Source organism: Phalangium opilio, unplaced genomic scaffold (genome assembly GCF_054372755.1).
Source record: "Phalangium opilio isolate 3A_F unplaced genomic scaffold, DU_Popi_V2 ptg000022l_1, whole genome shotgun sequence".
In the NCBI taxonomy this organism is placed as follows: Eukaryota; Metazoa; Arthropoda; class Arachnida; order Opiliones; family Phalangiidae; genus Phalangium; species Phalangium opilio.
This window is the reverse complement of record NW_028324154.1, coordinates 2,495,746-2,518,110: the sequence shown is the minus strand read 5'-3', so window position 1 is coordinate 2,518,110 and position 22,365 is coordinate 2,495,746. Positions and strand designations below refer to the sequence as shown.

At 39.3% G+C, this 22,365-nt stretch overlaps 1 protein-coding gene and 1 long non-coding RNA gene across 2 annotated transcripts; one reads left to right on the top strand and one right to left on the bottom strand.

Annotated features, from left to right (window-relative positions):
• Positions 1 to 16,306: 16,306 nt before the first annotated feature.
• On the bottom strand, positions 16,307 to 19,406 carry LOC149695117 (uncharacterized). Its single transcript, XM_089867476.1, has 4 exons — positions 18,868 to 19,406; positions 18,492 to 18,727; positions 17,353 to 18,333; positions 16,307 to 16,551 (listed from the first exon to the last, which is right to left on the bottom strand). Exons 1-4 carry the CDS (start codon positions 19,404 to 19,406, stop codon positions 16,307 to 16,309), a joined length of 2,001 nt encoding a protein of 666 aa, XP_089723602.1.
• A 1,839-nt stretch (positions 19,407 to 21,245) lies between these two features.
• LOC149695116 (uncharacterized) lies at positions 21,246 to 21,763 on the top strand. Its single transcript, XR_016382568.1, has 3 exons — positions 21,246 to 21,458; positions 21,513 to 21,669; positions 21,728 to 21,763. It is a non-coding gene; the product is annotated as an uncharacterized LOC149695116 (long non-coding RNA).
• The last annotated feature ends 602 nt before the right edge of the window (positions 21,764 to 22,365 follow it).

Here is a 22,365-nt window from a genome sequence, read left to right as displayed (position 1 = left end):
TAATGCTTTGCCAGTGTTTTAGTTTAAATGAACGTTATTTACTAGTTTTTGATGTTCAGTTAAGAAAACTTACCGCGTTACGTAATATGTAAGCTTATCTATACATAATGTAACTTACTCAACGTTTATCCGAATGGATACAGTTGATTCATATGGGCTTGCAAACATTACATCTTTCAACCTACAAACCGCATAGGCCCATCTATAAAATAGAAGCTACTATATTTTATATCTGGGTAAATTAACCGCGAATAATTTGTAGACATAAACGTGAATAACAAACGATAATGGATATCCGATTCCGAGCTCTAGGCGTACCTCCTATGCCGTCGCAAGCACTCTTGCCATGGCTGGTAGCTAAAAAGTGCCATTCTGCTGTTATTCCGGAATCAATTTCGTGGTGACATAAATTAATATAATTTTCCGATTTTTATACTGTGACCTTGCATCATCGCTAAGGTAATTAACACTATTGCTTATTTGGATATATCAGTGGGATAATATGTTGCTGCTATTTACGATTAAGAGTTGTACGTTGCCCTTGTGCTGGCCTCCTTTAAGGATGAAAGCGATTTCATGCTGAAATTTATGGTGAGGGACTCACAGACGAATTTGCTCACATGGCCTAAGAAAACTGACGAGCGCTTTAACTTGTCCCACTTAATAATGTTATATACGAATTACCCGAGTCACAGGCTTCTAGCAATTCTAGAAGATACTATAAACTAGATGATGATTGCCCTAAGCAAGTTCAAAACATGTTTCATGCTCTTATCAAAACGTAATTTACCATTAAAGCAAATAAATATTTTATATTTTGAAGAAAAAATTTGTGTTTATTTAAATTAAATATTTAGGCTATAAGGAACAAAATACTCTAATATATGAATACACCGTTAGGAAGGTCTCTTCGAGCTCTATAATTCAAGATATTTTATAAGATTTTTCGAGTTGGACATTTTTCTCCATAGGCCCAAAAACGAGACCCCCGAAAATTTATTTTTTCTCAAAAATGCTTCTGTAACTCGTGAACGAAACTAGATACGCTAATTTTTAGTCGCTTAATCAATTTCATGGGTTATATTACGTATTGTATGCAAATTTGATTGAATTCGCACAGAAAACTAGAAAGTTATTGCATATTTTCTAAAAGGTACCAAAATGACTTTGAGAAACACCGTTTTTCTGGGGTGATACAAATTTTGACGTAAAAATTAAACCGCTAAATTTTTTTTAAAAACTATTCCGGTTTCTCTTTTCTAATAGCCACAGGATCATTTGTGCCAAATTTCATCAAAATCCGCCAACCCATGGTTAACGACTTGACTCATATCACATGGAATGACCCTGAAGAGTTTCATACTTACAGGGAGCTATGAGCTATTTTCTTATGATAAACTAAACTAGACTTCTCCAAGTCAAGACCAAATTAGGAGGTTTTTTTATAATCAAATAAACTTACCTTAAAGGGAGGGTGAAGTAGAAAATCAAGTGATTTTTTATTGATTCTTCTGCAAATTATAAGACCAGTCTGCATAGTGAAACACTCGGGAAATACTTCCGAATGATTCTAAAATTCAAATTAGGTTCAGATTTTAAGGATAATTTTAAACAAGGACGTCCAACCAATCGCGTAGCGCCCTGTCTTTTTGTTAACAAAATTCTGGAAAGTTTACTGTCAATCGCGATAAATGTCTTCTATTCTATTTAGTTTGGAAACTTGGAATTTAAAGGGTTATGTCATCTTTCAAGGGATAGTACTATATATGTTATATAAATCGGCAAAATGTAATGTCCCAGAATAGTTAATTTAATGTAAATATTATAGGATCCTATAAGATAAAATCGATTCATGTAATATTAATTAAGGAGTATTAAATCAACGTTTATTTAAGAAATCAATATTAAGTTTATTTAGTTCTTCAATTTGTAATGTGAAAAACTCTTTTTTAAAAATTTAATTTGAAAAAACGTAAATGAGAGAAAAAAAAAGAAAGAAACATTAAACATTTAAATCGTTATTTAAAATCAAATGAAATAGAGATCTCATCTCAAACGATTACAACAAGTACACCAACGGAAAATTCCATCCCTTCCCGCCTTTGATCGTAGTAGTGTTTCTGGTGTGCTTGCGCTTTCTTGGCAAGTTCTTTAGACAAAGCAAGTTGCTTCGCTAAAGCTGAGAGCGATGCGGACCTTTCAACAAAGTCCGCTACTGGCATACCCACGTCTAAGTCCCAGGGAAATCTCGGTTCTCTACCCATGTTAAGGTAGAAAGGAGTTCTTCTTGTTATGGTATGTGTAGTCGAGTTGATGGCGAACTGGATAAATGGCAAGTTCTCGTCCCATCTTCGGTGATTTCGACCAACGAACATTGAAATGATTTCTCCCAGAACTCTGTTTGTGCGCTCCATGATGTTACTCTGAGGATGATACGGAGTGATGTATCGTGGTTTGACTTTGAACATCTTAAGAATGTCCTTCCAAAGTTGAGAAACGAGTTGTGTCCCATTGTCGCTTACGATGGCTTTCGGACATCCGTAGCGAACTATAATGGAGACGAGTTTCTTCGCACACGTTCTGGCGGTGATGTTCTTCATCGGGTACAGTTCGACAAATTTGGTAGCATAGTCCGTAAATACTAGGAGGTATTTATGATGGTGACGGCTTCTTGGTAGAGGTCCCATTATGTCCACTCCCAGCAAATCAAATGGCTCAGTAATGGCCGTAGGTTGCATCAGACCTGGACGTTTTCTATTGCGGGCCTTGTGATTCTGGCACAAAGGAAATCCGCGGACGTACTCGGTAACGTCCTGCCGGAACGATGGCCACCAGTATCTGGCCCGTACTTTGTCGAAGGTACGATCCCGACCTCGATGTCCAGATAGAGGGTGGTCATGGAATAAGCGTCCCGCCGGAACCGCTGTGGCAAATAGATTTTCGCTGGTTGTCTACCATAGGCCTTTCGATACAAGACATCGTTCTTTAGTTCGTAGTAACGATGTCGTTGAGGATTATCTCCTGATAACTGGACTATGATGTCATTTGTGGCTTTTTCATCTTGTTGGGCTTTTCGCACTTCTTCCAGCGTGAAAGAGTAGTACAATGCGTGATTGGCGGGAGGAGCTAATCCGCTACTGGTTGAGGACGAAGTCGAGGTCATTGAAGAGGATTCCGCTGGACTGGAATCTTCTGACGAGGACGGTGAAGTCATGTCTTCCAAGGACATGGCTAATAGCGAGACAGGCGCTCTTGATAATGCGTCCGCAACCTTGTTCTCAACTCCCTTCTTGTGTATGATCTTGAAGTCATATGTCTGCAAGTACATTGCCCAACGAACCAGTCGAGAATTTGGTTCTTTCAAGGTGAACAACCACTGAAGACCTTTGTGATCGGTGATCACAGTGAACGGTATGTTCTCCAAGTATGGCCGGAACTTTCCAACTCCCCAATAGATGGCCAGACATTCCTTTTCCGTAGTGGTATATCTTCCCTGGACGTCGATAAGTTGTTTACTGGCATATGCAATAAGTACCACGACGTCATTCTGGACCTGTGACAGGAAAGCTAGCATCCGTTGTCAGGATACACGGCAACTTAGGGTTGTAAGCCGCTAAAGGAGGCGCCATGCAGATCTCATCCTTGATGGCCTGGAACGCTTTCTGCTGTTCTTCTTTCCACTGGAACGGAACGTCCTTTTTCTTGAGATGGTTTAATGGGGCAACGATCTTGGAATACTGCGGGATGAATCGTGAGTGCTACCCCGCCATGCCCAGAAATCTTTCGATTTCTTTCACATTCTTTGGGACGGGAAAGTCTACTATAGCCCTAGTCTTGGAAGGATCAATATGAATCCCTCGTTCATTGACAATATGCCCTAACACGGTCGCTTCGCTCTGCGCAAAGCGACATTTCTTCGTCTGAAGCGTAAGTCCAGCTTCAGACAGTCGGTGAAAGACATATTCCAAGGCTTGTAAATGGTCTGCCCAAGTACTGGATGGAATGACGATGTTATCCAGATAGACACAGATGGAAAAGTGATGTCCATCCCTGAAGACTTCGTCGATGAGTCGTTGAAACGACGACGGCGCATTGCATAGACCGAACCGGAACTACTTCGAACTCGTACTTCCCCGCATGCGTGATCAAAGCAGTTTTTCTTTTGCCTGCGGATGGAGATCTATCTACCAATAGCCGCTCTTAAGGTCCAGTGCTGTGATGAACTTTGGGGTTCCAATTTTTCCTAAGAGTTCTCGGTAGCAGATAAGGGTCTTTCACGGTCACTTTGTTTAACGCGCGATAGTCGACGCAGAAACGTATCTTTCCGCATTTCTGGTGGACAAGTACCACTGGCGACGCGTAAGGACTAACGGAGGGCTTCTCGATTCCGTCGCGGATCATTTCGTGAAGATGATCTTCAATTAACCGTTTTTTCTCATCGCTAACACGATACGCGCGTTGACTAACGGGAACATCGTTGGTGGTGTGTATCTCGTGTTAGACTAATTTCGTACGTCCCGCTTTTTCCGAAAATAGTTTTGGAAATCGTAATAATAAAGTTTTTAAGTCTTCCTTCTGTTTAGGACTCAGTGTAGGCGACGCGACAGCTTGTTCAATATCCTCTATAATCTGAGGGGTCGGTGTCTTTAACCGAGGGAGAGTAAGCACGAATGGAAACGTTGTTCCGTCAATCTGACAAGTTTTTGTACCAAAATCCAAAACGGCACGATGTTTATACAGGAAATTGTTTCCCAGAATAAAATTGTTTGGCAGTGAGGGAACCACGTGAAACTCTTGCTTTAGTTTCAACTGTCCTAAGCGGAAGTCTATTCACGCGCGTCCCTTTGTAAAGGTATAACGTCCATCGCCTAACACTATGCATTGAGTCTCTTCTTCTTCCGGAAGAACTAAGTCTGGTTTTAAAGTTCTGACTAAATTGCGCCACTGATATAAGCTGATAAAACATGCATCAGCGCCTGAATCTAGTCTGGTCGCGAAAGTCCCATGCGAATACACGGCTTCTATGGCCACGGGAGGATCAACCTTACAGCGACGCACATCCATAGAGCCAATTTCCATAAGGGGCTTTATTTTCTTCGCGCGGCGGGAAGACGATCCCCTTTTTGTCTTCCCGCTTTCGCGTTTTCCGAAGCCTGTCTTTGCGCGACTTCTTGTTTGTCTGGACAGGTTGTGGCATAATTCCCTAAGAATCCGCACTTATAGCATTCGATTTGACTTAAATCGTTTTGCTCTGGCTTAACCTGTGTAGGAGTCTTTGGTCGATTGGTATTTCTTGCAACCTTTGATTTCGCACCTCCCTCCGGCGGTTTAGTCAAAACCGCGGCTGCTGGAGAATTTCTTGATTTCTTCTCCCACTGGATTCACGCGAGGTAGACTTTGCCCTTTCGGTAGGATACAATGAGCTAGCAGGGGTCGCTCGTAAAATTTCTTCTGTTACGCGGCCCTTTTCTATGAAACTGCGCATTGTCCTTATGTTGTCGTTAAAGACATGGATGCGTATCTCGGGGAGGATATTTTTCTTGCAAATACCAACGAGTTCAGAGTCAGTGTACGGAACGCGTAGGTTTTGATTCATCGCGGTAATACTGGCGATATACGCGTCAAAAGATGCATCAGCGGATTGTTTAAACTGCGCTATTTCTAGGCGGAGGGATTCCTCCGCTCTTACAGAAAAGAAATAGTCTCTAAACGCGCCTTTTACTGTACGTGGCTTGATTAGGCCTATTCATGTCTCTAAACCAGATTAATGCACGATCCCTTAATATTTGGGGGAGAAGCGCGAATTATATCATTTGCAGTCATGCTGTGATATTCAGCGAATTCCGTCAAAGTCCGAAGGAATTCCGGCGCGCTTTCATCTTCAACACCACTAAATATTAAGTGAGGGGGTGGTTTTGGCCTATTTTTTGCGGCTGGTCTAGTTCCTACATTCGCTAACGTAGTAGCTAGGGTTTGAATAGTTTGTAGCCACATATTGGTCGCTGCACCTTGCGGTAGCGGCGGTGAAGGTAGGATTCCTCCTGCTGCTTGTCCTTGTCCGTGCGTAGGACAAGTACCAAGGCTTGGAGGAGCAGTGTTCCTCCTCGGGGGAGTATGGAATCCCGGTAACTGCGCACAAGATACAAGTAATCGTTACAAGTACGCGTTTAAGCACAACTGGTAATGTTAGTCTTAACGAGTCCTGGCAAGTTCGCCACTTTATGTAACCGTAAAATTAAAATGTAGGAAAGGGGGCCCAGCTCATTGAGTTCAGAATATATATCCTTCTAGAGTCCTATTTGGATATAGAGTTTTCGCGCTCGCACGTCCATCGTTTTTAAAAATATGGGACGGACAGACAACTTTATCATTAGGTGGTAGCGCCATCTATTTTACTTAAAACAAACTAGAAAAAAACTGTGGTGGTTGCTGCGCTTAAAAAGGTTGTGGACATTTCACAAATATCTGGAATGGCGGTGTCATCTAGAGCTAGAACATTCCTCTATTTTTGCCTCTAATTTTGCTAAAAAAGAGCTCTTGTATGCCGATTTAAATTGCGCCACCGTTGGATTATTATTCCAGCCCCCCTTTGTACGTATCGTTGAGAAAAAAGCTCCAAATGATCCTGGGATAGTTTATATGTTGGGAGGTATCTATATTTTATATATAACATTTGTTAAGTTAGCTATACCCAAGTACAGAATAAAAACTTTACTTTTGTCTGACATACTTTAACGGACCATCGTGGTGCACATACATATCCACTAAATACAGAACGCTGCTAATAGAAACGGCGAATCCGAGTGGTCCAGTTTTACGTGTGGACTCGCAAATCAGATTACCATCTGCGTCTGTTAGACTCAACATAAGTTCTTTAGCTTTATTTAGACTTGCTCTCTTGATGTTAACATTTGAGTTATTTATTGGAGACTTATACCCTTTGGCATAAGGGTTGCGAGAGTTCAGGATATCAAATGCCCTGAGAAATAATAAACTATTGCAACCGACAGGCAATAAATTTTGCGTGTTTTGTCACCTGTCAACTGTCTCGATAAAATTAACTGTGCCCTCACAGTTTTGAAACTCTTTCATTTTTATTTGTTTTAGGAGTTTCAGAGCGCTAGCCACTGAAGCACTCAAAGTTTGGGCTGCTAGTTTGACTTTCATCTTTTGAGTGTGAAATTTTATGTGAAATCGGCTTAATTTGTTAGCAATTCTTCCTCTTTCACCAATTCAAGAAGTGCAATTAATGCCCAAAATATGTCCTAAAAATAAAACTATTAATATATTTTTACGATTATATCATTTAAGTTTGTATTTACGTTTCCACTTTGCTGATCCACAAGCAAATTGTGATGTTCCCACAAGTTACTGACCAGTTTCAACATATGACAAACGTCTAAAATAAAAGCTACATCGTCTTTTGGATTCGCTATTCAGGAAAGGAACCAAAGGTTTTAAATTATTCATAAGTATTTGTGTGAAATGGTTTTTTGTCTTACCAGGGTTTGGAAAAACTGATTTGATTTCTTTGGAATTCATGACTACTCCGAGTCTGTGTGCCATGGAAATGTTTGATGCAAGCCCATCGCAAACGAGCGCAAAACATTTAGCACCAGTCAAATTCAGGTGATGAAAAGCTTCTCTGACGAGTGTATCTAGAAGCCAGGCGGGGGTGTCATGAACGAAAAAATAACCAATCGGTAGCTTCCAACTACCGTTTATGGCAACAACCATAAATACAAGAACAGAGGTAGCGACTTCATCATTGTCAGTCTTGGACTCGATGCTAGTGCCATAGTTGACGTAGCCATCAAAGGATTTCCCATTCCACTTTATCTCTTTCCTAATGGCCATTTCGTCTAACAATATAGACACCAAAACTGGGTATTTAGATTTTTCCACTTCTTTCTTAAGGAATTGAAAACTCTGGGCAGTGAATCCAGGTTCTCCGTCTATTTTGGAACACCAATTTCGGAGTGTATTTGGATGAGGCAAACAGAAAATTCGGCGAAGATATCTATACGCTTTAGGGCTATAGAAATGCAAGGTTATGGCAAATTCTCGAAGAATGCTAATATAAGCTTTCTTGGCTTTGTTTTTGGGTCCTGCTTCCTTTAAATGTTGGAAAAGTTCTTTCGCAGTAGGAGAAAATACATCTTCTAATTGTATAATATTTTCTTCTAGCATTAATTTGTCTTTTCGCAAAGTTGCGATAATTTCTTTGAAACTTTCAATCTTTTTATCTCTTCGTATGAGTCTTCGCTTTGTTAAATTAAATGTCTTTTGGATGATCTTTCTTCTTTTTATTTGATTTGCCAGTTGATTTTTAAGCATCGCAATTTCTCTATTCTAAAGTGGCGGTGTTATGATTGGAATATGTGCAGTTAAGCGTGGCTCTATGTTCTCTAGCATAAGGGTTTCAATTTTTCTTAAAATCTTTTCGTCTATCTTGTGATATGTCTGAGGTGAAAGAAAATGTCATCATGTGTACCAACATAAGTTAAACATAACTATTCAATGTACATGAAATGTTGACAATAAATATAAAGCTGCAGTCCTCTCATCAGTTTCTTGGTTTTTGTTTAAACTCTTATTGCCTTCAGAGCAACCACGTACTAGTTCAGGGCTAGGATAGTCCCAATCCATGGGTTCAACCAAACCTTCAACTTCTGATGAAGCAACATTGCGTTCCTCTGCCTGATTATGTTGTAAAACATTAGGGATGTTGCCAAACTTAATAAAGCGTGTCTTACATTTTTATCCATTGACATAATTTCGCCATCTGTATTTTCAAAGTCAATATTATGAGCAACATCATCCACAACTTTACAGCCACAGATTTCTAAAAGGTCTTCAGGGTCTGGGATTATCTCTATTGATCGCGAATAAGACGCGGAACCCTCCGAAATAGTAGATTCGGGTAAAAACAGAGTAGGAACTGCATTAGCCGATAGCACGCGTATTTTGGAATTTTAGCGATAGTCCGCTTGACAAAAACGAGGGGCTAGTCATTCGCTAAAATTTTGTACACCTGATTACTGATTTCTGAATTTTTATATGAATTCCTATGATTACTGGACGAATTCCTTGATTTCTGTGATTACGATTATTTTCGGTGATTTCCATAATCATTACACTGATTTCCCGTTATTGCTGCGGATTACTTGTGATTTCCGTTTGAATTCCAAAGAATTCCGGTGATTATTTGGTGAATGCCGTGATTACCACTGGATTCCTCGGGAATTTCGATGAATACAGTGATTATTTATATTTCAACTGATTATGATTTTTATTTTGGATTTTCGAATTCCTCCATTGATTATGCGTGATTATTTCACGAAAGGCGTGATTACCGAGGTGATTACTAAAGATTACTAGTAAATCATGTGATTATTTCTAATTTTCTCAAGATTTCACGTGATTTCCATTGATTATCGGAGATTTCTGATTACCTTTGATTACCCGCAGGAATGATTTTGATTACTGATGATTTTCAAAGAATTCTAGAAATCAAGTAATCGATTTCTGCGGTTTTGTACACCTGATTATTCAAGTGACTAACCCCTCGGACAAAAATGATCACCGCAAATAGCATCATATTTTTGTGGAGTCCATTCGGGTTTATTAATGGCCCGACACCATTGTTTCATTAACTCGGGATTTTTAGTAGGGAATCTTAATAGTACAATTCAAAAAGTGTTGAACTTCTAAATATTTTTTAATAGTCTTTATTTCTATACTTACTTATGCCACGAAACATTTTTATTCCTACCAGTGTTAACGCACTTCTCTACTGAGCATTTTCTACCCATGATAAAATTTAATAACTTTTCATATTATTTGTTACTTTAATAATGAAAAAGATAATCATAAGTAAAAACAAGTATAAAGTAACACCAGAAATTTATCAATATTTTATTTATTAAAAATGAAGTTTAACAAATTCTTAGTTATTAAGGCTCAACTTTGGCGCTTTAAGTCTTCTTAAGCCTAATTTTCAAATTGAAGCCAATTTCCCGCCAAAAGAAACAATTTTCAGTTTCACCCGTCAGGCGACAGATGGCGCTAACGACTAATGATAAAGTAATGAAATTCGACGAATCTGAGTCCGCGAGGAGGAAATTCATCAAAAACTCTAGAAATCATATATTCTGAACTCAATGGCCCAACTTCACGATTCACAAAGATATTTGAATAAAAGAGAAACTAAGAAGGTCCCAGGTTTCCCGCTTAAAGGACTTATTGTCCAAGAATAACGATATTTACCAGATGGTCCATGGCGAAGTAATTGATAGATACAGAGTTGATCAGAAAAGAACTTTTATTAAGCGTTAAGGAAAACAATAAATGATGGCGAACGCGAACACTGACAAGACTCTGTGTCGAGACAGGCCGCGCCGTTTTATCTTGTACGTAAAAAACAATAAGCGGCAGTGGCGCCACTCCGGGAAAACGAAATGGAATAGTAGGGCGCTTAAGGCGCCTCTCTAGAATGAAAAAAAATGTAAAGCAGACGACGCGGTTTTTCCCCGGGAAGGAGGTTCTGGCTGTGGACGGTTACAAGATGCTCATTTACTATATAGTTTTTGGGATCTATTGCAAGTACTACGCTACTTATTGTAATAGGTATCTGACAAAAAAAAAGAGAAAAAACAAACAGACACAGCACTTTGAAGGATCCATTTTTTCAGGTGTCGAATACAAACACTTAACTGCACTACCCCTGCAATGTCTCGAGTTTCATCGGCAATTACAGAGTAAAACCACCAGATTCATTAATAATAATAATAATAATCTCAGCTTTGCCTATGAAGGGATTTCCACACTAAGCCTGTGGCTTGTTTACAGGTGGGTCCCTTTACAATGCATAACCTCTTCGACAATCATTCTCCTTAGTAAATTGGAACAAATGGCAATTATTTCATTTTGAATTGTGCTATGCTATATTTGGCATAGACTTTCAAATCTGGACATTTTCTCTTTAAAAGATCTAATATAGCAATAAAGTTTCCTTTATTTTCAATTATATCGGCAGATGTATTCCCCTGAAGTGCTAGATCTTGTTGGGCACATAAAAGTATAACTTCCACATGTGCAGATAGTACCTCTCTATTTCTAATTACGTCTAGCCTATGATGGTCATTAACCTGACACGCTATTGATCCACGGGATTTGGATTCGATATAGTCTAAGTACATTTTATAGGCTAGTTGGTGAGAAGATTTTTTCGAAGTGAAGTGTTCTTCGATTTTTTTCGTCATATTTTTCCAATCCGAAAATCCATTAATACAACCAGTATTTGTACTGTCAAAAAATGACGGCAACAAAAACAATAAACTGCATCCTTTCCAACAGAATATTCAAGCATTGGGTATTTGTCGTACCAAGAAAAATTGAAACCCCGATTTTTACTACCAATTAGAGTTTTAGGAAAAGGAATGAGTTTAGGCTGAACTGGAAGACAATCCTTATCTAAACTAATATCCATTGCGTGCAAGTGCTTTGCTTTCAAATTTTTAGGACTATCTAGCGCATAGTTAGAGTGGTTAATGGGCTTTTCTATTATTTCTGCTTCATTAGTTAGTACGATTTCCAGAGTAGCACTGTCTGGACTATCTAGCGCGTGTTTAGGGTTGTTGATGGGGTTTTCAATTATTTCTGCATTATTAGTTAGTACGATTTCCAGAGCAGGACTGTCTAGACTGGATGTACTACAGTTTGAAAGAACCTCAACAACAATATTCTCCGCATCGGATTCTGAGCCCTCTTTATTGCTTAGGCTTTGGCTTTTCCCTAAACTAGCGTTATGCTTATTGGACAAGGATTGCAAAAAAACGTGCCATTGCAACTTTCTGACTAGTAACAAAATCCTCTTCTCTCTTGCTTTTTTGGGCCCTTGGTAAAAAATTTCTGGTACTCATATTTAAAAGAGCGAATTAGCCTTGAAAAAGGCTGTTTGAAATAGCAGCTACTGAATGAGCCTTGAAAAAGGCTGTTTGAAATAGCAGCTACTAAATTAGCCATGAAAAAGGCTTTTGGAAAAAATCAACTATTTTAGATAAAATACTGACTGAGATAGACTCGAAATTGAAAACTAGTCTACTTTGTTCAGAAGTTCAAGTCGAAATGAAAGAATGAAATACTAAATTGCGAAGGTACCTGCTCGGCGCACATGTGACTTCGCAAAAATGGGAAACCCAAAAATATCATAATGCCCAATTTTTAAAAGTATTATGCTTGGACTTTTCCCCGGTTCTATCCCTTTCGTTTCAGATATAGAGATAAACAATATTTACAATTCCACCCCCACTAACGTCGTCAAAGGCTCAAAGCTCAAATCGTCAAACTCCAAGAAACAAATCTCGTGTTTGTACTTTTGTAATGTAGTTGGACCCTATCTATCATCGAGACAAAAGAACAGGTGCATATGGCGTACAGTATTTTCCCTCGCAATATTTATCATAGATGGTCCATTATTATGGCGATGGCCTAAGGTATTTTCCCTTCCAGTTTTATTTTGTAATTTTTATCTTTATATAAGAGTTTTAAAAAGTTAAAAAATTCAATTTTACTTTTTTTTGGACCTTTAACCTTTTAGACCCCTGATCAAAAATGCCTTTTGTAAAACACAAAGATCAACATTGCCGGGGGGGAGGAGCTAGAGAATTTTTGAATATTGTGTGGATTGATATATGTTTCTTTAAAAATAAGGATTTTTAGAGGGCCCAATGATAAAATGATCTATTTTGAAGGCACCAGTTGGCACATTTTTACAAATTATGGGGCCCCCAGGTAGGCACCTTTTTAGAGATTATGGGGCCTCAAGTAGGCACAAAATGTTTTATCGTAGGCACGTGCCTACTTGTGCCTACTCCTGGCGGGAACACTGAAACTTGACGCGAATTTCGAAACGTGGCGAAGATTTCAACGTGACGTCAATGTAAAACCTGTATGATGGTTAAAACAAAGATTGAATCGACGACGCCAAGAGTATAAAAGTCCGACGCGTGCTCAAACTCAATCACTTTTTGTTCCTGACTTCAGACGATTTCCAGCCTGCCTCTTAGTTGATTTATAGTATTTTTGAATACTTTGTAACTTTTGCTGTTGGAAGTTATTTTGCGGAGGGTAAGAACCGAGAAATGGACGGCAACAGGAGTATGAACTCCCAAGGGTGAGTAGAAATAAAACCTTTATTACTATTATTTTTTTCTCCTGCATGAATTTACTCTACCAGTTTGTCGGAGTTTACTGATTTATATTTATATTTATATTTATATTTAGGCAAAACACCCTTTTAAATCCTCCTCAACCTCTACGCATCAGGTCATCACGCGCAGGCTCAGCAAAACGGTGAGCCAAAAGGATGGGGAAGAACGCTTCAGCGACGCCACTACCTCCTCCTCCTCCTGCAAACTCCGAGTCGCCACGGAGGCATGTCCAACCGCCACCACCTTCGTCACCGTCGAAGTTGCCAATGTCACCTCCACCGCTCGACCCCATGCCTTCGGGTCCGCCAACACCATCACATCTAGAAGTGCGCCTATGTGCGAGAGGACGCTCGGCATGGGCGCATCGATATATTACTGCGATGCGTTTGAAGAGGAAGTTACGATCGGCGAACTATTGTCCGAGTTTGAGGGGCTTTACGAGGAAGTGAACCGGAGACTTCCTCGTAAGGTTTTCTACGTTTGCGAAAACCGGAACTTTTTAAATTACTCCTATGGGGCGACATGCCATTAGAGTTTAGTAGAGTGACCTAAAAGCCTGCGGAACTTAACTGAAAAAGTGGAGAAGCAGTGCGGGGTAAAATTTATTGCCGCGGTGGTAAATTTGTATCGAAATGGGAGGGATAGTGTTGGGTGGCATTCCGATGATGAATATGGGGTGCACTCAACTATCGCCTAGGCCTGTGCGAGTCCAGTTTTTTAGGGTTCGAGTCGAGTCTCAAGTCCTTAGAAAGCTCTTATAGAATCTCGAGTCGAGTCTTAATTGGTATCGAGTCCTCGAGTCCTTAAGTCAGCTTAAGAACTAGGTTTCAAGTCCAGTGTCGAGTCCTGACAAATTATATCAAGTCCCGCTCGAGTCCTATTAAATAAATTTTATTAATACTAACTTTATTTTAATTTACTTGGTTTAATTTTACATAATTAATTATACAAGAATTATAATAAATTAATTTCTAATAAGGATAAGTTTTACTCACAAAGTGTAAATTTCACGACGAGAATGACGCACAGTATCAATAATTTTAACTTTTGGTTCTGGTTTGCTTAACTCCTTTAGCTGAAGTCAAATTATTGTCCAATCGCCGGTCTATTCTTAACTTTAAATCGATTAAACCCCACTAGATGCGGCACTCTACTTAAAATTCCGGGTCACTGAGTAAATATTTTTGGACTTGATAAGGCGTCAAGTCTCGGTTCGAGTCCTCCTCGAGTCCAATAGTGAAGATTTTTAAGGACTCGAAATATTTTTCAAGTCTTAAAATTTTGATTTTCGAGTCTCGAGTCGAGTACTCGATCGAGTACTCGCCTTTATTCGAGTACTCGCACAGGCCCGACGCCTCCCTATCTTTCGGCGCTGAAAGGAAATTTCAGATGCGACCGAAAGGCGAATCCCGGGCAACCATTTCGGTTGTTTTAAGAAACGGTTCCCTTCTTTTAATGAGGGGTTTGAATTGTCAAAAAGATTGGGAGCATTCCGTTCTCAAGGATTTCAACCCCTCATTAAAAGAAAGGGTAAATGTTACCTTTAGATACATGGGTGACATAAGGCGTGGATACGCGAAGGAAAATCCCTCATGCGTATAAATTTATACAATATTTAGTATTAAATTTTAATATTTAACCCCTAAAATTTGTAATATGTCTATATATATATATTTAGTTAAATAAATGAAAAAGTATTAAATTCGAATATTTATTATTTAAATTCAAAATATTATTTACAGGATGAGTTACATACACTTAGAGAAACCATTTGCTTACAGAATTGAAAACTTAAGTGCAATTATTAAACATCTAATTCAACCGATGAGTTAAATAAAGTCTCCGAAATAATTATTGGCGAAATAATGATTCGAACCGTTGGATCTCATATGATAATGGACTTCGTAAAACATTAAACTATGGGTGTTATCATACAGACACTCGGCTATCTTGCAAATATACATGGCCTTGAACATAAAATGCATGGCCGTGTCGTTTTTATCCCTATAGCTTTTTCTAACTGCCTTGTTAGTTTTATAAACCATTAACATGCACATATGGAGAGCTAGGTTAGAACTCTTAAGTACTGATAGGGACAATGAAATTCGTATCCTCCGTAGTAAAAGGTGCGAAATTTACATTTTTCCTCGTTGTAGGGGTGACAACTCCCTAATATGCAAATATTAGGGTTGGGAATTCCGTACATTTCAATTTGAAATCATGAGTTCTATTATTTATGATACATGGAAACTGTCTAGCAAACATGTCGATTAATGTCCCTGGTGGGAGTTGGACGGAGACAGTAACTTGTACAACGCTAAGTGCTTCAAACCTAAATTTATGTAAGGGGCATTAACGTATTGCAATGTGTAATATTCGCCACAATCATATAAATTAAAGACTTCATTCGAAATGGGTTTTATTACTAAATCCCCCGTTTCAGAATCTATAGTACGTTCGGTTCTCCCGTCCGATGGCTTTGAGTTTCCTAATTCTTCTTAAGTTCTTTCGTCTTACGACAGATTCTACAATAATTGGATAATTCTTTCTCGGATCCACATTACACCGAATAGAGTTGGAAAACTCGTTCTGTGTATTGCTGGTTTCAAAGGAGGTTAAAGGTTCAACCCTGTTGTGGTAGAAAACCATATCCATGAATACGGGCGAAATTAACTACCATAAATATATGAAAATAATTATACTTACATTTTTCGAATCTGGATCGGTACTTCAAGGGAGGATGTAGAATGCCTTATCTTTAATCCGTCCTCGTCTTTTATACTTTAATGTTACGTGACTTTCCGACCATGTAAACATGGCGCTCTTTTTAGATCAATCCATCATATATCAGAAAGGTAATATGACACATAAGCCTAACATTTTCAGGGCGCGTCTGATTCACTGACGCCATAGGAAGACACGTCATTGACGTCACAGCAGGATTGTGAGAAAAATGTTTGATTCACTGGCGCCATAAGAAGAAAAAGTGCTGTGGGCGCCATGTTTGATTCATTGACGCCATATTTACTGGTGCCAGATCATGTGCCAGATCTGGCACACTGACGCCATGACCCCAAAGTGACACTTCCTATCTACTCTTGGGCTTGTGCTGATTTAATCCACAATAATTCGGATTTGTTCATTTCCTCCGAGCTAATGGGACCCTCCAATTTCTTACCCTTTTTCCAAATGTTGGTAGCGCGCAAAAGATAGGCGGTGACGCGTAGCGCTTTGTTGAGGGAGCTGTACTTAGCTAAATCTATCAAATTTTGAATTCCCGCACCCTTGTTCGAGCTTATCGATAATACTGTTTTTCTCCTTTCACCTTCAACTAGGCCTAAATTGATTTCTGTCTTTATTTCCTGTGGCCAACTAGTTTTGGGCTCTCGAAGCCAAGGGGGCCCTCCCCACCATCGCTCGCTTTGGGCTAAAGTTTTTGCCGTGATTCCCCTCGTCGCAGGGTTGTCTTTGCCAGGACAATGAAGTCAATTTTGTTTTGAGGTTAAATTTTGTATCTCGGTTATGCGGTTGGACACATATGGCTTCCAAATTGTTTTATCACCCCTTACCCAACCCAGAGCAACCATCGAATTCGTCCAGAAATAGGTTGATTTCATATCTTCACCAAAGATTTCCTTAACGTGATTGGTTAACCTGGCTCCCAAGAGACATCCGGTTAGCTCTAGCCGGGGCAAGGTTAGTTCCTTAAGCGGGGCTACACGGGGTTTTGCTGTTACTAAGGTTACGCCCGTTTCTCCCGATTCCAACTGAAACCTAACGTAAATTGCAGCGCAGTAGGCCTTTAAACTCGAATCGCAGAAGCAGTGCAGCTCAAGCTCCTTGATTTTGCCATTGAAATTTGAAAAATAATACCTAGTATGTTATTTTGTTGAGATTTTCCAAATCATGGCGCCAAGATTCGAACTCTAATTTACGCCTTGAGGGCAGTTCGCTATCCCAATCTTGGTTACATTCCCACAATTTTTGAAAAAGAATTTTCGCGGTTATAGTGAACGGGGATAGAAGCCCTAGGGGTCAAAGATTTGCGAGTTAAAGCTTAACACTTGCCTCTTGGTTACTTTCATAGCTTTTCCTACTTCTATGAGTATTGACAGATCGAAAGAGAAAGAATCACTACCTGAATCCCATTTTAGCCCTAAAATCTTCCTAACTTTATTTTGTGATTCATGGTCAAAATATTTTGCTTCACCCCTCTCGTTATGCTCCGACCAAAGTCGTGCTAGCTCTGCGGAATTGGTTCCCCATTGTCTAAATTTCTTGTGCGCCTTTTTGGCTAGTTCGGCCGCCCCCACTGATATTTCTAAAGCCTGTTTTTCATTTTGGCCTCCCGTAGTGAGGTCATCTACAAATAAGTCATTATTAACCTTTTTCTTTACAATCTCTGGGACGTTTTTGGTCTCTTGCACGTGGTATTTAATGGTTCCCGCTAAAAGAAAGGGGCTTGAGATCACGCCAAAGGGGACTCTAGTCATTCTTAGGACCCTAAACTTATTATTTTTTATTTTTCCATTTTCTTCGGTCACCCATAAAATTCTAACCGAGCCCTTATCCTCTTCCTCCAAATTAATTTGCAAAAAAGCCTTTTCTATGTCGGCCAGAATGGCCACACTGTTGTATCGAAATCGTAACAACAATAACATGAGGTCAGGAACGAGGTTAGGTCCTGCCGCTAGGCAATCATTTAACGAGGGTACTCCGTAGGCGTGTGACGAGCCGTCTAATACTACCCGGAATTTGGTAGTTGTCTCCACATTCTTTCTGTCTACCCCCTGATGTGGGTGATAGTAAGTCCCTGGTTTAGATAATTTCAATTCTTCCCTTGGAACTTCTTCAATAATTTCCCGATTCAACCACTCATTGATCACCCCCTTGTACTGTTCATAGTAATTAGGGTCCTTCTCGAATCTCCTAACCTGTGTAAGCATTCTTTTCAAAGCTACGTTGTAATTATCTGGCAGGGATTCGCGTCTCACCTGCCATAGAAATTTGACGCAATAGTGCCCTTGTTTCTCGTCAAATTTTATTTCCTCGAAAAGGGTGGTCAATGTTTGGTCCAGCTGAGGGTTTATTGTTTCGCTATTGTCTATACCAATGCTCTCTAAATCAAAGAATTTCTTCAGTGTCTCATTTACTCGCTTTGGGCCTAACTGTATTAGCAAAGTTGACACCTGATTGGTTCCTACTCCAAGGGAGATTTTACTTCTTTTTATGGGACCTTGGATGCACCATCCCAATTTAGTTTCTATTGCTACCAACCTTGGTCCCATTCTATCAATTTTTCCACTAACTGCGAGCCAATAATAATCTCCTCCCAATAGAACTTAACTTCAATTTCTGAACCTCGCTGATTGGCTTCCCTCACGTTGTCCGCTATTTGGTAACCCTTGCTTTTAACAACCTTCTCTAAATCCAAAGCGTTCATTTCCGTAAACGCATGGCATAAAAAGGGAAGCACAACTGCTGAAATCTCAATGGATTCTTGTGGGTTTTCTCTATTTTCCAATTTGACCTTAACTATGTCCGCCTTACGCTCTGTGGCTATTTCTTGTAGGAAGTGAAAGACATCTAGCTCGGACACTCCTACTTTGGGTAAATTTAATTGTTTAGCAGCCTTTTGTTTAATGAAGCTGACCTGACTGCCATTTCTAGGAGAGTTCTAACTACGCAGTGGTTTTGATTATTTAGGGGGTCCTTTATCTTGGCTAATGCGGTTTGGAGCAAGATCTGTTCATCTTTATTGGCTATTATTGGGGCAGTGGCTAAGGTTACGGAATTTTCAGTGATCGCTACTCCTTCCCTAGGTTTCTTATGTGATGGATTATCCTCACAAATAACAAAATTATGTTTTTTGCCACATTCCTTGCAAGTTTTGAACCTGGACATGCACTTTCTAGCACCATGGCCAAGGCGAAGGCAGGTGTAGCATCTGTTGCTATTTCTAATTTCAGCTTTCTTTTCCTCTATGGTAAAATTAGAGCATCGGGGCGACGGGTGATCATTGTTTTTGCAAAATATACAATATTGGTTTTCTTGGGGCTTTTGCTGCGCCCCCATCGACAGAGCTGAGGCCGATGCCGGGTGCCTACTTTTTAATTTTGACCTATCCTGGTGACCCTCCGCTTTTCCAGTGCTTTCTGTTGTCGCTGGGCTCGCGCCAAGCATGTCTGACATTTTGCGGCTTTCAACCTGACTCCTTAAGAAACTAATTAATTTATCAGCATCCCATTCCGTGCCGTTAGATTGGGGCTTATTTTTTACACAAAACTCTGTTCGTATCTCATTTGGCAAACAACGGAGTAGAGCTGGGCAAAGGAAAGAGGCCTTTTCGGCCACGTTCACTTTCAAGGCCTTAAGGCTACGTAGGCTTATTTCAGTAGTATATAACAAATTTCTAAGGGCCTTAACATTAGTGACATTACGGACCGGCTGTAATTCCTTAAGCCTATTAATCAAAAATGTCTTGATTAGAATCAAGACCCAAAAAGTATCGATAAGACTGAGGTTATCACTTGTCTGAAGGATCAGATATTAGTTTTCCTTTTTAATTGAAACTTAAAGGGATGCTTAAGAAAAAACAACGTTCCATTACCGTTTTCCGTTGAAATAAATTATTTTACTGGTAATCAATTTCAAAAATTTACTTATCTCGGCTTTTCGACCACAATTCCATTCCCCGAAAACATTTTATCATTACATTAATTACTTTTGGGAGAGTACGTGTATGGTTTTGCGTTTTAAAAGGTTTCTAAAGACGTTACATCCCCATTCGTGACCGGCACGCTTCGCAGTGGAACATTTTAATTATTCTAAAACCAACGGCGCCAAATTCGGTAACATTTTTACTCGCGGTTTTGCAAAATGTTGTAATATCAAGTGTATTTAGTGAACCGCGTGGGAAATAAGGCGGTGACACAGGGCAAATGACCAGTTTAAAAGTTGCCTGGTCCAGTTAAAAAATTAAATCGGAAGGGGGGGTCAGTGGCCCACGAGAATACTAAGAAAGATCAAGGGTAATCAGACTCCACACATTAAAATTCTAATATTTTAATTATCCACTTCTTTAGTTTAGCAGACGACGTGCTCTGGTCAATGGTCACGGACCAGTTTATTTATTCCAAGTCAGGAAAGTCGCTGGCCTAATGTCCAGCTTAAAAAATGCTTATTTGGTCACGGACCAGAAAACTCACGTAAACGCGACGCGAATGACGAAAACTACGTATTTTCCGACTGAGGAGAGGCGAAATAGCCTCCTTTTACGTCCCCCCTTGTATTTTGAAAGTGGGACTGGGACTACAAGTACCTACAAGTACCCACAAGTACCCACAAGTACCCACAAGCACCCACAAGTACCCACAAGTACCCACAAGAACCCGGGCAAAGCACCTACAAGAGCTCAAACGCCATGTTTTTCTTGCTTAATATCCCTCTAACGGCGTGAATCACGACAATAACGCCGTAAGTCCAATATAAAAAATTAGGGCTAAAATGCGTGTCTCTAACAGTGGTAAAACGCCGTAATTCCAATACCCAAAACAACGTAAGTCAAAGTTTGTGTTAATAATGATAAAAATCAATACTTAAACTTAATTTATCTTAATGAAACTAAGAAAAGGCACATCTATGGACTGTTATCTTTCATTTAAAATGGTTCCCAAACGTAACGAATGAATAGTTTTCTTTATACACGATCCCAATTAAGGTCATTTTTCAAAAAAATCCCATGTTATCTCTATGGAACAATATAGTATTTTTCACCAAATGTCTGATTAATTTTATGGATTCTAAAACCACCCTTAACAACTTTTTTCTTTATAGAACTAACTATTAGTTGGATCTCTTTGAAATTTTAAACACATAATTAGGGCCCAAATTTTAGTTCACTGGCAAAATTTCAAAGCAGCAAACACAATTCGAAAAATGTTACGGCCAATCAAAGAACCCTCCTTTAGCATTAGAGGAAGTATCAAGTCTTATCTAAGAGAGCAACCGCTCTCCTAGAATTGTCCAACAATAATTTGATGTTAAAATACTAGATTTAATAGTTTTAGTGATATGATTTTAATTACAGGGAAAATGGTCTACCCAACCCCCTTTTCACGGAATTCGGTCTGGCAATTTATTGCTCGCAAGCAGTATTCCACTGTCTGGAAATATGTACGGCAAAATTGCCAAATTGATGAATGTTGCCAAAGTCAAATTTTTAGGGAAAGACACATACTACAGGTTTGTACTTGTAAATCTGGACAACTACAATGCATAAATTTTTCATTTACTTAGATATCAAAAGCATCTCATAATCCCAGCTGTTGATCGGTTTTATACTGAGATGCAAAAACACAATTTCCAACTTGTGTCTGGGAAAACTTTGGTTTTAGCTGGTGATGGGAGAAATGATTCACCTGGGCACACTGCCATGCACTGCACGTACAGTTTAGCAGATTGCGAAACACAAAAAATTCGAAGTTTTTGCAATCGAGATGTACGCCACGCAGATGGTAAAAGTACAAACATGGAAATTAAGGGTTTGAAGATTGCTGCCCAGGAAATAACCACGGCTGGGGAAATTTTAAATTTCCAAGTATCAGAATTGGTGACTGATGGCCATGTCCAAACGGAAGCTGCTATGAGTAACTATTCATGTTGATGTATTAATTTTAAAAGTAACTAAACCAAACATTCTTATGATAATTCAGAGAGAAATGGAACAACAAATGGTGTATTTCCATTTGAAGTGAAGCACTCTTTTGATGTTTGGCATGGTGGGAAACTTCTTCTAAAAGAAACATTGGAGGTAATAATTTTCAGAAACACGTGCATTTTTATGACTGATAATGTGTAAGGATGTACAGTAAAGGCAGGCCCCAGCTTTGTCTATATTAAGCTGTATGCATGGGATACACTAGTTTAATAGTTACTCTGAACCACTTACATACTATTGGTGACACACATGGATTTTATTAGTTTTACTCAAGAATTCAATAAACGATCAAAAACTTGGTATGCCGGATCCATCTTGCAGCAGAAAACCTATGTATATTTGCCACAATTACTGAAATTAATTTTTGATGAAGGGTCAAACTTTGAGGTATGTTTGAATCCAGTTACTAGTGGAGGGAATAAATGAAATTTT